Source organism: Notolepis coatsorum (assembly GCF_963971535.1).
Source record: "Notolepis coatsorum genome assembly, chromosome: 3".
NCBI lineage: Eukaryota > Metazoa > Chordata > Actinopteri > Aulopiformes > Paralepididae > Notolepis > Notolepis coatsorum.
Genome location: NC_140167.1, coordinates 26,152,320 through 26,167,088, shown reverse-complemented (window position 1 = coordinate 26,167,088; position 14,769 = coordinate 26,152,320). Strand labels below are relative to the sequence as shown.

General features: G+C 44.1%; 1 protein-coding gene across 1 annotated transcript in view; it reads right to left on the bottom strand.

Annotated features, from left to right (window-relative positions):
• Window positions 1-13,876, bottom strand: part of dlgap2a (discs, large homolog-associated protein 2a) — a gene marked incomplete at both ends in the record, with an annotated part of 410,496 nt that extends 396,620 nt beyond the window's left edge. The window contains 1 exon segment of the mRNA XM_084311128.1: window positions 13,706-13,876. Within this exon segment, the coding sequence (XP_084167254.1) occupies window positions 13,706-13,876 (171 nt within the window).
• Window positions 13,877-14,769: the final 893 nt, after the last annotated feature.

The window sequence follows — 14,769 nt, the reverse complement described above, 5'->3', positions numbered from 1 at the left end:
TCTAAAATTGATTTAGTATGATCTGTCTGACTGACAGGCTCATTGTTGTCAAAATTTATTTAGTATGATCTCTCTCTCTGTGCGCATGAGAGCTGAGCGAGCTGGGCGAGACTGCGTGTGAGTGAGTTTCTAACTTTTATTCTAACTTTGTTGTGTTTAATGTTATGTTATGAACGAGTTTAGTTCATCTCAGGCAGGGACACCGACATGGATTTCCCTAATCTCAGCAGAAAGCATGGTTTTAAACTCACGGTTGGAGCTGATGTGTCAGTGGAAGACTGCAGCTTGGCTGTGGGAGAAGTTGTGGGTTACAGCAGCATTATATCTGCCGCTCGGATGAACGGCACGTGGTGATTTTTGTAGATCACCTTGAAAAAGTGAACAGGGTGATTGAAACCGGCAAAGACACTGTCTCCTCTTTCTAGGCCGTATAAAAAAGTTACCATATCTAACATACCACTGCTCATCAGTGATGATTTGTTAGTGAAGGAATTGTCGCGGTATGGCAAGGTAATTGCACCCATTCGAAAAATGTAATCCAGCTGTAAATCCCCATTATTGACGCACGTTGTGTCACACAGACGCCAGGCTCTCATGATTCTGAAGAAAGATGACGGCGAGCTTAATCTGGTGTTCAAACTGAAAGTTGATGGGTTTGAAATATATATAGTGCATGTGAGCTCTGGGGTTTCGACCTGTCATGGCTGTAAGCAGCAAGGCCACTTTTATCGAGACTGTCCTGATAAAGTCCAAGGAGCGCAGGGGGAGGCGGGTGCGGACGTACGGAGGCAGTATTCTGATGCAGTGGCAAGGAAGGTTAACGCAAAGAAAAGTAATGACAGTGGAAAAACAACAGATCAGACTGGTGTAAGAAGAGAGGAAGACACTGTAACAGAGTCAAACTCAGGGCGCATCAACTGTCAACCAGGAGCTAAATAAAAGCAAGGAGAGTGGTCAAACAGTAGGAGATCAAACTGGTTTAAATTAAGAATAGAATGTAACTGAAGGACAAAAAACTAGTGCAGGAAAGGTCAATCAGGAGACAAGTCAAAACAAGGAGAGTAGGAAAACAGTAGATGGTGATGGAGAATTGATGGAGGAGGTCCCTAGTGCTGTTAAAAGAAAAGGGGGAAAAAATAATAAGGACGGCCAAGAAAGCAGCAAGCAGGGTCAAAGGGAGGAAGCCAGGTGATCAGTCAGAGTCTGAGTCATTGTCTGACTCTAGTATGGAGGAGGAGGAGGAGGAGGAGGAGGAGGAGGAGGAGGAGGAGGAGGAGGAGGAGGAGGAGGAGGAGTAGGAGGAGGAGGAGGAGGAGAGGAGGAGGAGGAGGAAAGTGAAGGCAGTCGGATCTTGTCTGACTCACAAAAAAGTGTGGAACAAGTAAAGGGGAAAAAAATATGATGTCAAAATTGTTAAACATTTCCTGTGAGTAACAAAAAACAAGAAGTGTGAAATTGAAGATTATTTCTCAGATAAGAGGCTCTTCGTTCCTCTGTCAACTCACAGTTGAGAAGCAGAGAGAAGGGAGGTTATACTACAAAAGAGGGGTTCAGACTGAAGAAAATAGTACAGAATATCAAAAAAGGAATGCTTAATGATGGTGAAACAAAGGTTTAGGACAGGCTGTTCCTGTGTGTTTTATCTTGTTTTGCTTTTCTCACATCACTACTTATGAGTGAGTTCAGGTTTTTTCTACACTTAACATAAATGGAGCCAGAGATGTGAGGCAAAGAATGAGTTTGTTTGAACTTGTTAGGTTGAAGAACATCAACATAATGTTAGTTCAGGAAACGCACAGCGACACCTTGAATGAGACTGACTGGAAGAGAGAAAGGGATGGAGATGTTGTGTTAAGTCATTTAAGTAAGAACAGTGGCGGGGTGGCACTACTCGTTCTGCCAACATCTTATGTGGTAGAGGAAATAATGAAGGGCAGATTGACGGTGATCAGAGCTAAATATAAGCATTTTAATATTGTGTTTATAAATGCATATGCTCCCAATTTAGGACCTGCCAAAGTTCACTTGTTAAATGAAATCAGTGTGGTTTTAAGTCAGTGTGAACCTGAAGAGTTTTTCTTTTTAGGAGATTTTAATTGTACAGAAAATTATCAGCTGTTTTGAGTTGTGTTTGAATGATGAGAATTACATGACAAAAACAGACAGTACACTGCTTCAAACACCATCTCAGCATTTTTAAAGCATGCAGAATAATCCCTGTGGGTTTTTCTGACCATTCTATGCTGTGTTGTAATGTTTTTATTGCAAATGTAAAACATAAATCTGCATACTGGCATTTTAACACTGCCTTATTATTCGATGTGCATTTTTTTATTTTATTTTTTTTTATCTTTTCCCCCCTCCTTTTTCCTCAGTTTTTCTCCCATCCCAATGTTAGTCGTTATGCCAATTCCCAATTCCCAATCCCCTTCCTGGTCGCTGCGCACCTACCCCCTACGGTCGGTCTGGGAGAGTGGAGGCTATCACATGCTTCCTCCGACACATGTGTAGCCAATCAACCGCTTCTTTTCACCTGGCAGCGCGGACTCTCACTGAGAGGGTGTAACGTGTGGAAGGATCACACTACCCCCCTTAGATCCTTTCCTCGCTGAGCAGGCGCCCCGACCGAACTGTAGGAGTCGCTGTTTACAACGACCAGGACCCACCCACCAGCTTTCCCACCCCTAACACTGCCAATTGTGTTAGTATGAACGACCAGCCAAGCTGGTAGCAATGCCGAGAGCTGGGCTCGAACCCAGCATCTCCTGCACTAGTGGCGAGCGCCTTGCCCACTGCGCCACTTAGCCGCCCTATTGGATGTTCATTTTAAAGAATCTTGTATTTTTTTTGGAAAGTGTTTAAAACAAGAATATATATATATTTTTTTATCTTTAAAGCAGTGGTGGGATTATGGCAAAGTGGAGATAAGACAGTTGTGTCAACACTCTCAATGTTTCTCGTGACATTTCCAAATCTATGAGAGATTTGGAGACCAAAATAGTGGAGCTGCAGCAGGGGCGCTGGTTCAGTCGCGCTTTCAGAGCGCTGCTCTAATGGATTCTCCTTAGTACTTTTTCAGTCTTGAGAAGAAAAATGGACAAAGCAGGTTCATTCATGCTAATGCTATGTGCTCGGCCACAGGACAGCTGTTGACTGAGGACAACGAGATCCGGCAGAGACCTGTGGAGTTTTATTCTCACCTGTTTGAAAGTGAGTATGTTGAGAATGAAGAGGTGTTTGACTCCTTCTGCAGTGGGCTGCCCAGAGTCTCAAAAGAGACCAACAAATAGCTGGATGGTCCTCTACCTGCAGAGGAAGTGGGTGTGGCTTTGCAGGGCATGCAGGGGGGGGAAGGACCCTGGGATAGATGGACTCCCACCAGAGTTTTATAGAGCGTTCTGGACTGAGTTGAAAGGAGATATCTTGAAAGTTTTCAATGAAAGCTTTAAAGACTCTTTTTTGCCTCAGAGCTGCAGGAGGGCAGTTCTGGCGCTGCTGCTGCAAAAAGGTGATCTTCAAGAGATAAATAATTGGCGTCCTGTGGCTCTGCTATGCTCGGATTATAAACTGTTGTCTAAAGTTCTGGCCAATAGACTGAGGAAGGTGATGGACCAGGTCATCCACAAAACTCAAATGCACTGTGTGCCCGGCAGGTCTATTGTTGACAATGTGTCACTGATTCAGGACCTTTTGGAAGTCTCTGATTCATTAGGCATAAATGTTGGTCTGGTTTCTCTGGACCAAGAAAAGGCATTTGACCGTGTTGAGCACCGTTACCTGTGGAAGGTCTTAGAGAGGTTCGGCCTCAGCCCTGGTTTCATTGCTAAGATTATGGTTTTGTATGAGAACGCTGAGTGTGCTGAAAATTAATGGTGGATTGTGTAAACCCTTTAAAACCACTCGGGGGGGGGGGCTCCCGTAGCTCACCGCATATCTCGGCGCTATTTCTGCGTCGGGGAAAACCGTGCTTGTCACGGATCTGGGGGACACGAGTTCGATTCCCGGACCCGCCGTCATTTTCTCAGAATGTCTTCCCCTGCTCTACATCCCATTTCAACCTGTTTCTGTCGGTCATGCTTGACCAGAAAAGCGATAAACGCTAAAAAATTAAGTTTAAAAAAAAAAAAACACTCTGGGCATAAGGCAGGGCTGTTTGATGTCTGGCATGCTCTACGCACTTGCTATTGAACCAATTCTGCACAATAGTCGTTCACGTATTGATGGGATGTTTTCACCTGATTTTAATACATGTTTTAATTTGTCTGCATATGCTGCCAGTAGGTTTACGTTGGAAGAGGGTAGGTCTAAAATACCTGGGATTGTATCTAGGAAACGACCTGACTGTAAAGATGAATTGGAAGGGAATGGTGGAGAAGGTGGAGGGGAGTTTGGCCAAGTGGCGTGGCTCTTACCACATATGTCAGAGGAAGACTATTGATAATAAATAACTTGGTGGCATCAACCCTTTGGCACAAATTGCAATGTATGAAGCCCCCTGCTGGGCTATTACCAAAAGTACAGTCCATCATGGTCAATTTCTTCTGTTTGCATTGGGTCCCACAGAGTGTGCTCTACCTGCCGAAAGAGGGGGGAGGGCAGGGACTGATTCACCTGTTGAGCTGTTGAACTTTGTAGTGGGACAGGCAAAATTGTCAATTTACAAATCAATCAAATCAAATCAAATTGAAAATGGCTCAGGTGGGGAGTTGCTGCAATTGTTCAAGGCTTTGGTACGAGCTTGAATCACAGTGGATAATATTTATTTTCCCCTTCACTTGTTCCACACTTTTTGTGAGTCAGAAATGAATGATTTTGAAGTTTTTTTGTCACGTTGGTGCTTCACTGAAGCTCTTTGTTCGTTTGTTGATGAGCAGCTCCGTTTTAACCCCTTGTTTCTGTGAGGATTTCAATAGTGTCTATGTGTGAAGATGTGTAATTGACTAATGATTTAATGAAATGTTTTATGCTAAAATGTCCTTTTATTTATTGAAAATAAAGGTTCTTAAAAATCGAAATATCTCTCTCTCTCCCTGGTTGTCATGTCATCCTCCCCCATCTCTATCTCTCCTCTCTCTCTGGTTGTCTTCTCTCTCTCGCTCTCTCTCTCTCTGTTCCACTAGTTTCACTGTTCTTCATGATAAAGCAGTAATAGTCCTTTTCCATTTTCTCCTCTCATGTTATCGCAAGCTCCTTCCCGCCCTCCGTCCCTCATTCTCTCTCTCCCTCCTTCGCTCTCACCCTCTCTCGTTCTCTCTCTCTCTCTATTACTCCCCCAAAAATGATCAGATAAGTGTCTGCTTTAATTAATAAAAAGATGGACGTATCATGGTTTGTCTTGAAAGAGGGCAGAGGAGGAGAGACATAAAGAATAGAGCCGTCTTGTGGTTTCTCTGTGGGGAACATTTAATGAGCTGGATAAGACACTCCAGTCATACAGGGGGGGGGGGGGGTTGAAGCACACAATGAAGTCTAATTTCATACTTCACCAGCAGCCATGAGAAGATGAGTCTGAAGCTGGAATGTTTTCACGAGGCTATAATATACATGTATGTAATATAATAATAACAAATGATAAATATATCCATTCATTCAGAAATCAATAATCATTTGCGTTTGGGAGCCTCTGTGCGGTGCTGTTTGGAAACCTGAGTCAACCTCTGTGTCATTGTCTGGGACTCTCAAGTGCTACTCATAGATTGTTTTAAATGACTTTCAATTACTTTAAGTCAATTATTTATAATAACTTTAAATTACTTTTGGTGCTGTGTGTGGGTAGCTAACGTCAGGTGTTTTATTTGCAGTAGTTATCCAGCCTTTTTGCTAGTTTCAGACTTTTTTTTTTAATATTGTGATTCGAACCAAATCATGAGCCCAGTATTGCGAATTTAATTATTATTGTTACACCGCTACTAGTCAAAATATATAAAATTGTATTGGTACATCCCTACCACCAGCACACTCCCTCCCACAGCATCCCAAAGATGAAAACCCAGATTTTACAATCTTTATGTAATGAGCAGATAGGTCTTCATCTTTCTCGCCTCTGCTTCGTAAAGTGCCTCAACTCATCCTATCACTCTGGGGTTCTCAAACATTCTGGGGCCAAGGACTCCTTACAGGGGAGAACACCCCCCCCCCCCTTAATCCTAACACCAATGCTTACTAGCACTTGTATTCTATTTGTATTCTAAAACTTTGCAACCTAAATACTTCCTACCTGTTTCATAGTGAATCATGTTAATACCGCTTATATACTTTTAAACAGACGCCATTTTATAAAAATTGCATTTGTACTCAACTCAGGCTTTCAGAAAATGAACAGTAGCAAGACTGGCATAGTCATAAATAAACCCAGACTATGTGCCATATAGAAGATATTATAACAGTGTTACAGAGCACATCATAGTAATTAGGCCTATTACCTCATACAATATAGATTGGGGTATTTGCATTAGGCTGCTGCATCTCATTCTTAGCTTGCACAATAGCTCAGTCGATGAGCTCACCTAAATTAGATGGGATGGGTGAGCCTGTCTCTCACTACACAGTTTCTCCATTGGAGTGATGGATGACAGGGAGACCATTAAGATCCTTCTCCACATGCAAACAAGCCCTGTACTTAGCCTTCATTGCAGTCAAACGATGAACGATGACTCATAGCGGTAAGTGGCCTCTGCAGTGAGTTCAGAATATTCACGTAAGAGGGAGGGGCCACAGGTCTGCAGGCACCAGGAAGTTCAGAATACTCACGTAAGAGGGTAGAGGGAGGGGCTAAAGGTCTGCATGAGGCACCAGTGAGTTCACGATACTCACCTAAGAGGGAGGGGCCAAAGGTCTGCATGAGGCACCAGTGAGTTCAGAATACTCACGTAAGAGGGAGGGGCCAAAGGTAAATGGTAAATGGTGCATTTATATAATGCTTTTATCCAAAGCGCTTTACAATTTGCTCCTCACATTTTACATTTCACTCACACATTCACACACCGACGGCAGAGGCAACCATGCAATGTGCCAACCGGCTCATCGGGAGCAATTACGGGTGTGTAAGTGTCTTGCTCAAGGACACTTCGCCATGCTGCCTGGGAGGACCGGGAATCGAACCAAAAACCTTACAATTACCAGTCGACCGCTCTACCTCCTGAGCCACTGTCGCCCGCACCCCCCCCCCCCCCTGCTGGAATCTGGTCTTCAATGTCCTGGATAAGTCACAGGATAAGTCCAACTGCTCCTCTACTACCTCACTTGTTGTTACAGCTCCTCTTCTAGGCCACTAGTTGTTAGAGCTCCTCTACTACCTCACTTGTTGTTACGGCTCCTCTACTACCTCACTTGTTGTTACAGCTCCTCTACTACATCACCAGTAAGGCCACTTGTTGTTGCAGCTCCTCTACTACATCACCAGTAAGGCCACTTGTTGTTGCAGCTCCTCTACTACCTCACCAGTAAGGCCACTTGTTGTTGCAGCTCCTCTACTACCTCACCAGTAAGGCCACTTGGTGTTACAGCTCCTCTACTACATCACCAGTAAGGCCACTTGTTGTTACAGCTCCTCTACTACCTCACCAGTAAGGCCACTTGTTGTTGCAGCTCCTCTACTACATCACCAGTAAGGCCACTTGTTGTTACAGCTCCTCTACTACCTCACCAGTAAGGCCACTTGTTGTTGCAGCTCCTCTACTACATCACCAGTAAGGCCACTTGTTGTTACAGCTCCTCTACTACCTCACCAGTAAGGCCACTTGGTGTTACGGCTCCTCTACTACATCACCAGTAAGGCCACTTGGTGTTACAGCTCCTCTACTACCTCACCAGTAAGGCCACTTGGTGTTACAGCTCCTCTACTACATCACCAGTAAGGCCACTTGGTGTTACAGCTCCTCTACTACCTCACCAGTAAGGCCACTTGGTGTTACAGCTCCTCTACTACCTCACCAGTAAGGCCACTTGGTGTTACAGCTCCTCTACTACCTCACCAGTAAGGCCACTTGGTGTTACAGCTCCTCTACTACATCACCAGTAAGGCCACTTGGTGTTACAGCTCCTCTACTACATCACCAGTAAGGCCACTTGGTGTTACAGCTCCTCTACTACCTCACCAGTAAGGCCACTTGGTGTTACAGCTCCTCTACTACCTCACCAGTAAGGCCACTTGGTGTTACAGCTCCTCTACTACCTCACCAGTAAGGTCACTTGTTGTTACAGCTCCTCTACTACCTCACCAGTAAGGTCACTTGTTGTTACAGGGCAATAGGATCCCACACCCAGTCTCAGGTATTGCTCTTCACATCGGAGAAGTATGAGCTCAAGTGCTCGCTCAGTGCAGTGAGGTGAGAGGTGGCTACCTCTCTCACTATAGAGACAGGTTGTTTGTGTGGAGAAACAGTTACTATAAAGTCTGTCTTATGTGGCCTAATGTTAACAGTTGATTAGATCAGGAGTCAATCACATGCGCACAGATAATTTTCAGCAAAAGTCAAAGTGGCCCTCAAATGATCTGAGATGGCCATAGTTGTGCAAGGCTCTAACGACCGTGCTGGTTGCTACTAGCAAGAGAGATGGCATGCTTTTGGCAGAGCAGTAGTTATCTTCAGTTTAATGCATACTATAACCAACAACCTTATCATGCCCACAATTATGAATACAACTCTTCTTATATAAAGTTAACTTTCATTTAAATAAAAAGGATCCCAGGGCTACACAATGACATTACTTTGACTTTGTGTATGGGAGGTGTGGAGGCTGCGCAGCCATTGGCCACTATCGGAGCCAAGTTCTGCCAATAACAATGTCAGCAAGATAGGTCAACTTGGCGACACACTCCAGGTCGGAATAAAACTCTGCAATGTCAGGTTTGTACTCTCTCATAAACTCTGACATCTCACTGCGTAGCTCAAGCAAACACCCTTCACAAGAGAGCCATTGCACTTTCAGAGTGATACAGCAGGGCGTCATGCCCAGCATCTCCCTACGAAGTTATCCAGCAGTGCCCTTGACTTCACAAAATTAACTACAGTCACAACTGTGTTCGAAACAGAGTGAAGGTCTGGTTCCGTGCCCTTGGATGCGAGCACCCGCTGATGCAGCGTACAGTGCGTAGCCATAACCTTCGGTCGGTCATCGCCGCTGCCCCACCATCCGTACAAACGGCTGCATATTTTTCCCAGCTCAGTCCTGCTTCAGTCATGAAAGCATCCAGGAGTCTGAATGGTTCCTCACCCATTGTCCTCCCAGGCGTCTCCTTGCTGAACAGAACAAAATGTTCCCTTCCCATGGATAGTGTGAGATAATCCATCACGTCATCAGTGGAATAATCACGTATAAATGGTCAAATAATCCTGTCGGGCCATTACCCAAATTGAATATATCTGACTATATTCAATATCCAAATTGTCATGGATATCAATAATATCCAATAATGAAAGGTAGAAGACACAGTTTTATCCAAAGTGAATCAAACAATAAGTTACAGACAGGTAACGGAAAAACCCTCAGCTCAGAACTCGGCAGAATCTGCACCTGGCTCGCTGATAACAAACTATCATTACACCTGGGTAAAACAGTCCATTCTCTTCGGATCAAATAACAAACTCAGCAAGACCGACGGCTTCTCAGTTACAGTGGGTGACAATATTGTCACAAGGAAAGATGAAATTACATACCTAGGTTCCATCCTAGAGGCAAATCTTTCCTGTGACAAAATGGCATCCAACATAATAAAAAAGTCAAGCAACGAACTCGATTCTTGTACCGGATCTCCTCTCTGGTAAACAAGAATACCCTGAAGACTCTGGCAGGAGCACTAATTCAAGGGTACTAAGACTATGCTTGCACCTCATGGTACCAAAGCACCTCAAAGGCGCTAAAAAAAACTAAATTACAAACATCTCAAAACACACTGGTCAGACTACTGCTTGACCTTACTCCTAGAATCCACCTCACCCCTGCCCACTTTGACAACCTAGGATGGCTTAGAGTAGACAACAGAGTACAGCAACTTGCAATGGGCCTGGTCTACAAGATACACTACACGACCAAGGTACCCATGTACATGTCAAAATACTTCCCAAAGGTCAGTGAATACCACGATCACAACACCAGAGGGAGCTCCACAAATAATGTTAAACCCAGATTCGGCTCAAACAAGGGACTAAACACGTTTAGCAATTATACCACATCAATGTGGAACGCCCTACCAAAAGCTGTAAAGCAGTGGTCACCAACCCGTCGATCGCGATCGACTGGTCGATCTTTGAGACTTTCCCTGTAGATATTTCCCTGCATTTTTTTTTTCTTTTCTTTTTTTATTATTATAATTTTTTTTAGATCTTTCTCTGAGAGTCCACATTACAGTTCTACTTTTGTTTTGATGTGAAAATTGATGCTGCACTTAGCACTGACTGCACTTAGCACTGACTGAGAAAGTACACATTACAGTTCTACTTTATAAAATGCTAATTGTAAATATGTTTGTCAATGTTAATAAAATGAGAAAGTCCACATTACAGTTCTACTTTTGTTTTGATGTGAAAAGTGATGCTGCACTTAGCACTGACTGCACTTAGCACTGACTGAGAAAGTACACATTACAGTTCTACTTTTGTTTTGATGTGAAAAGTGATGCTGCACTTTGGTAACTTGTTTCAAATGACAATATATACCCCTGTGAATATTATTGCACGGATCGGAATATGGGCGCGCGCGTGGGAGTGTGCGCAATGATATTTTGGAGAAGGTTGACAGTGATATGCGAGTGCTCCCGACTGCGTGGGTGTGTTTCCCCGCGTGCGCGGTCTGGAGTGTGTGTGGGGTGCTCTGTGTCCCTCTCTCTCTCCCTCTCTGTCTCTCTCTCTCCCTCGCTCGGTCTCTGCTCTCTCTGTCGGCACCCGCGCCACATCAACCCGTTTGAGGAAGTGTCAGTATTTCCACTCGCTCTGTTGTTGAGCGAATCGTTGTGTGTGGCTACAACCATAGAGGGGGCGTTAGTTATGCAGATCAGCTCCTTGCTACGTAGGATAGCGAGTCAAATCAGAATGGCTTAGTTCACTGGGGGAGGATATTGTCTCAACTGAATTGGAGCAATCCGCCAAAATGAGAATTAGAGACACAGACCCCATTGATACAAACCCCCATTGCTAGAAAACAATGCTAAACACTGGAAAAGGTCATTTATAAGTCAGGGGACCTTTAAGAGGTTAATGATATTCTAAAAAAGTCTGCTTATTGGCCGCTCACGTCCGCACACACACACACACACACACACACACACACACACACACCTACACACACACACACACACACACACACACACACACACACACACACACACACACACACACACACACACACACACACACACACACACAGAAAGGAAACGCTGCTGACCGAAAAATGACAACGTGTTTTGTGTATTCCTGTTACGGTTGCGCTTTGGTGGCATGATGAAATGGAACCCAATTTCAGATATAAACTCATGGAGAACTTGGAGAGAGCAGGCAGGAAACAGCGGTGTGATAACAAAAAGCTTTACTTGCAAGAAGTGGCAACATAGGATAACATGAAACACAAAACACGAACCAAAACAAGGGTAACATCAAACAATGACCCAGCAAGTGTATGCTGGGCCCACAACACCTAAATACAAACACGAATTAGAGACAGAGGGTAATTGCTAACAGGACACAGGTGTGGTAGACAGAACTAACAGAAGACTGAACACACAGGGGAAAACTATAGCAAATGTACAAACTGAGACATACAAGACTAAAACACATTTACAAAACACAGACAGTAGGGACACAAGTCTAACACAGTGGAAATAACAAAGACAACATAGACAACAAATATACCAAACATAAATGGAGGCAAATAATGTTAAACAGGTGAGAGAGCTGATGCCAGATCTGCCACATCTGTATCAGCCCACCAGGTGGCAGTGTTGTAGTGTGCAGTGGTGTATTGTTATTGAAAGGGGTTCTGAACGGGAGTTGTGAAGGTCCGAATCCTGGACCAGCCGAACCGGGAGGAGGGTTGCAGTCTGGTCCCGCAGGACCGGGGGAAGCGTTACATATTCCACTAAAGAGCTATTTTCGCGGATTTTTCTGGAATCACTAGAAATCTTCAAAACTATACTCGTATTCAAAACGGTATAAAACGGAAATGTACTGATGAAAAAACAATCCGTTTCGTACATGTTGACTGCAAGCAAGTCATTGATAAGCGACGGGTGTATTAGACACATAGCCATAATTTAAGATATAGTTTATGCGATCGCAAATATCCCTGTCCTCTCATTGACTAAAGCGCTGGCACTCAAGCGATAAATCGTGCACCCCCTGCTGGCAACCAATGTGTTAAGATTGGAAGAGTAATCCGTTAGATTACTCGTTACTGAAAAAAGTAACACCGTTAGTAACGCCGTTATTTATAACGCCGTTATTCCCATCACTGCAGATATGTAAAAAGGATTACATGCAGGTATGTACCGACATAATGTGGATATACAGTATATATATGGTAATAATATATATATATATATACGGTATACAACATTATTGTGCATGCTACTGTATCATACAGAGTTATATGGGTTATATGCAGGTGTATAAGTAGTATGTGTGTATATAGAATAATTATATATGCAGGTATATTCAGACAGACGCACATAAAACAATTGTACAAAAACTCCTTCTACCACCTTAGGAACATCGCCAAACTTCGCCCCTCACTCACTCTGTCAGACGCCGAAAAGCTCATCCACGCTTTTGTCTCCTCCAGGCTGGATTACTGCAATGCACTCCTCATCGGGATCCCTAGCAAGAACATCCAAAGGCTACAATGTATCCAAAACAGCACTGCTAGGATCCTGATGGGAGTGCGGAAATACCACCACATCACACCTATCCTCAAGTGTTTAGTGTTCTTCTGACTCCTTGCTAGCTTTAGTCTTGCTTATTTTTTTTATTCTTTCTTCCTTTACTCTTGCTAGTTTTTATGTTCTTTTAAAATGTAGCGCCTTGAGATTTGCTCCACAATTATAAAGCGCATTACAAATCAAATATATTATTATTATTATTATTATTATAGGGATGCATATAAATATAAATAATGTATATATTAGGGCTGTCCCCGACTAAGGATTATATAATATTTTAAACTTTTTTAAACTTTTTATTTTTTTTTATCATTCCATTTGGGCTGTGGGGGGTGCTTAATGTCTTAAGGAGTCGACTGAAGGCTTCTTGTCCTCTGCAAAAGCATGCAATTGATCCACTGATGGATACATCTTGATATTTGTCTAGTCTAGTGTGTTCATTAGATGGGTGAAATCCTCTTTCAGTTCGGTTCCTGTAGCTTCTCCCGGAGGGGAGGAGGGCAAACAGTCCATGATTGGGGTGAGAGGTGTCCTTGACAATGCTGCGTGCCTTCATCAGACACAGTTTGTGATGGATACACTCAATTGCAGGGCTTGATGTACTGGTGATGCATTGGGCAGTTTTCACCACCCTCTGCAGTGCAGTTGCCGTACCAGACTGTGATGCAGTTGGTGAGTATGCCTTCTATGGCGCACCGGTAAAAGTTCACCAGAATCTGAGGAGACTCCTCGGGAAGAAGAGGCGCTGGTGAGCCTTGTTTCAGTGCTGAGGTGTTGAGGGTCCAAGAGAGGTCCTCAAGAGATGTGGACTCCCAGGAATTTGAAGCTGGATACACGCTCAACCTCTGTCCCGTTGATATGGACGGGGGCGTATGCACTGGCTCTAGTCTTCCTGAAGTCTGAGGACAGCTCCTTGGGGATGTCTTGGGGTGGAGCTGTCCTCAGCTTTCGGCCGCCCTCGCCAACGCTCTGCCTGGTTTCCACCAACCAGGTAACCTGCAGCATGTTAGCTACGCTTGCCACAGTAGTCAGTGGTACTGGTGTTACTGTGTTCAGGCATCCATAGAGTACATTACTTGTCCACCGCCCGCATTTGTGTATGCTTTTTTTTTTTTTACTTAAAACCCATTTAGTTAATTTTCGAGTGCCCAGGAAATTAAAAAAAAAATCGAATTTGTAAAATACTGAGTGTGTTATCAATACTTACTTACTTACTTAGTCAGACAACATTATAAACGGCAATTGTCTGTCTGCTCCATCTGCGTGCACAGCAGAGTAGCTTTCATTTGACTCTTAGATTAGATTTAATTTCACGTGACGGAGAGAAAGAATGTTCTAGACAGGGCAACGATGGTGGAGGATTTCGCAATATTTTGGATTTAAATCCTACACTAATAGGTTAATGGGGGTATCTGTAAACTTTGTGTGATGAAGGAAGCGCACCACAGACAGAGTGCAGCAGACCAGTTTAGTTAGTTTAATCTCCTCCCAGCTGTGTCCCATTAATTATCCCCCAGGTGTTACCCATTTGACATCCTTCGCCATCTGTACATGTTTGCTTCCTCTGTTCAGTGTTGTCGAGTCATTAGTCAATGTGTCCGCCTGCCTTTCTTCTGCCTGTCTGACTCTGTTGTCCTGCACATGGATCCTCCAACTACAACCTGTTGCAGAATGACTTGAAGAATTGGACCCGGCAGACAACAGAGACATTCAACACCTGCATGCCGCTGTCCAGGCCCGGAGTGCTGCCATCGGCCGGTGTCGGCAGCTCCTTGGAGATGTCTTGGCGGAGCTGCGGTGGATCTCTGCCCGCCTCCTGCCTGCTTCTCTGCCCCAGCGCATCACCGCTGCCTAACCCCACAGGGTCTCCACTGCCCAGTCTGACTTTATTAGCTGCG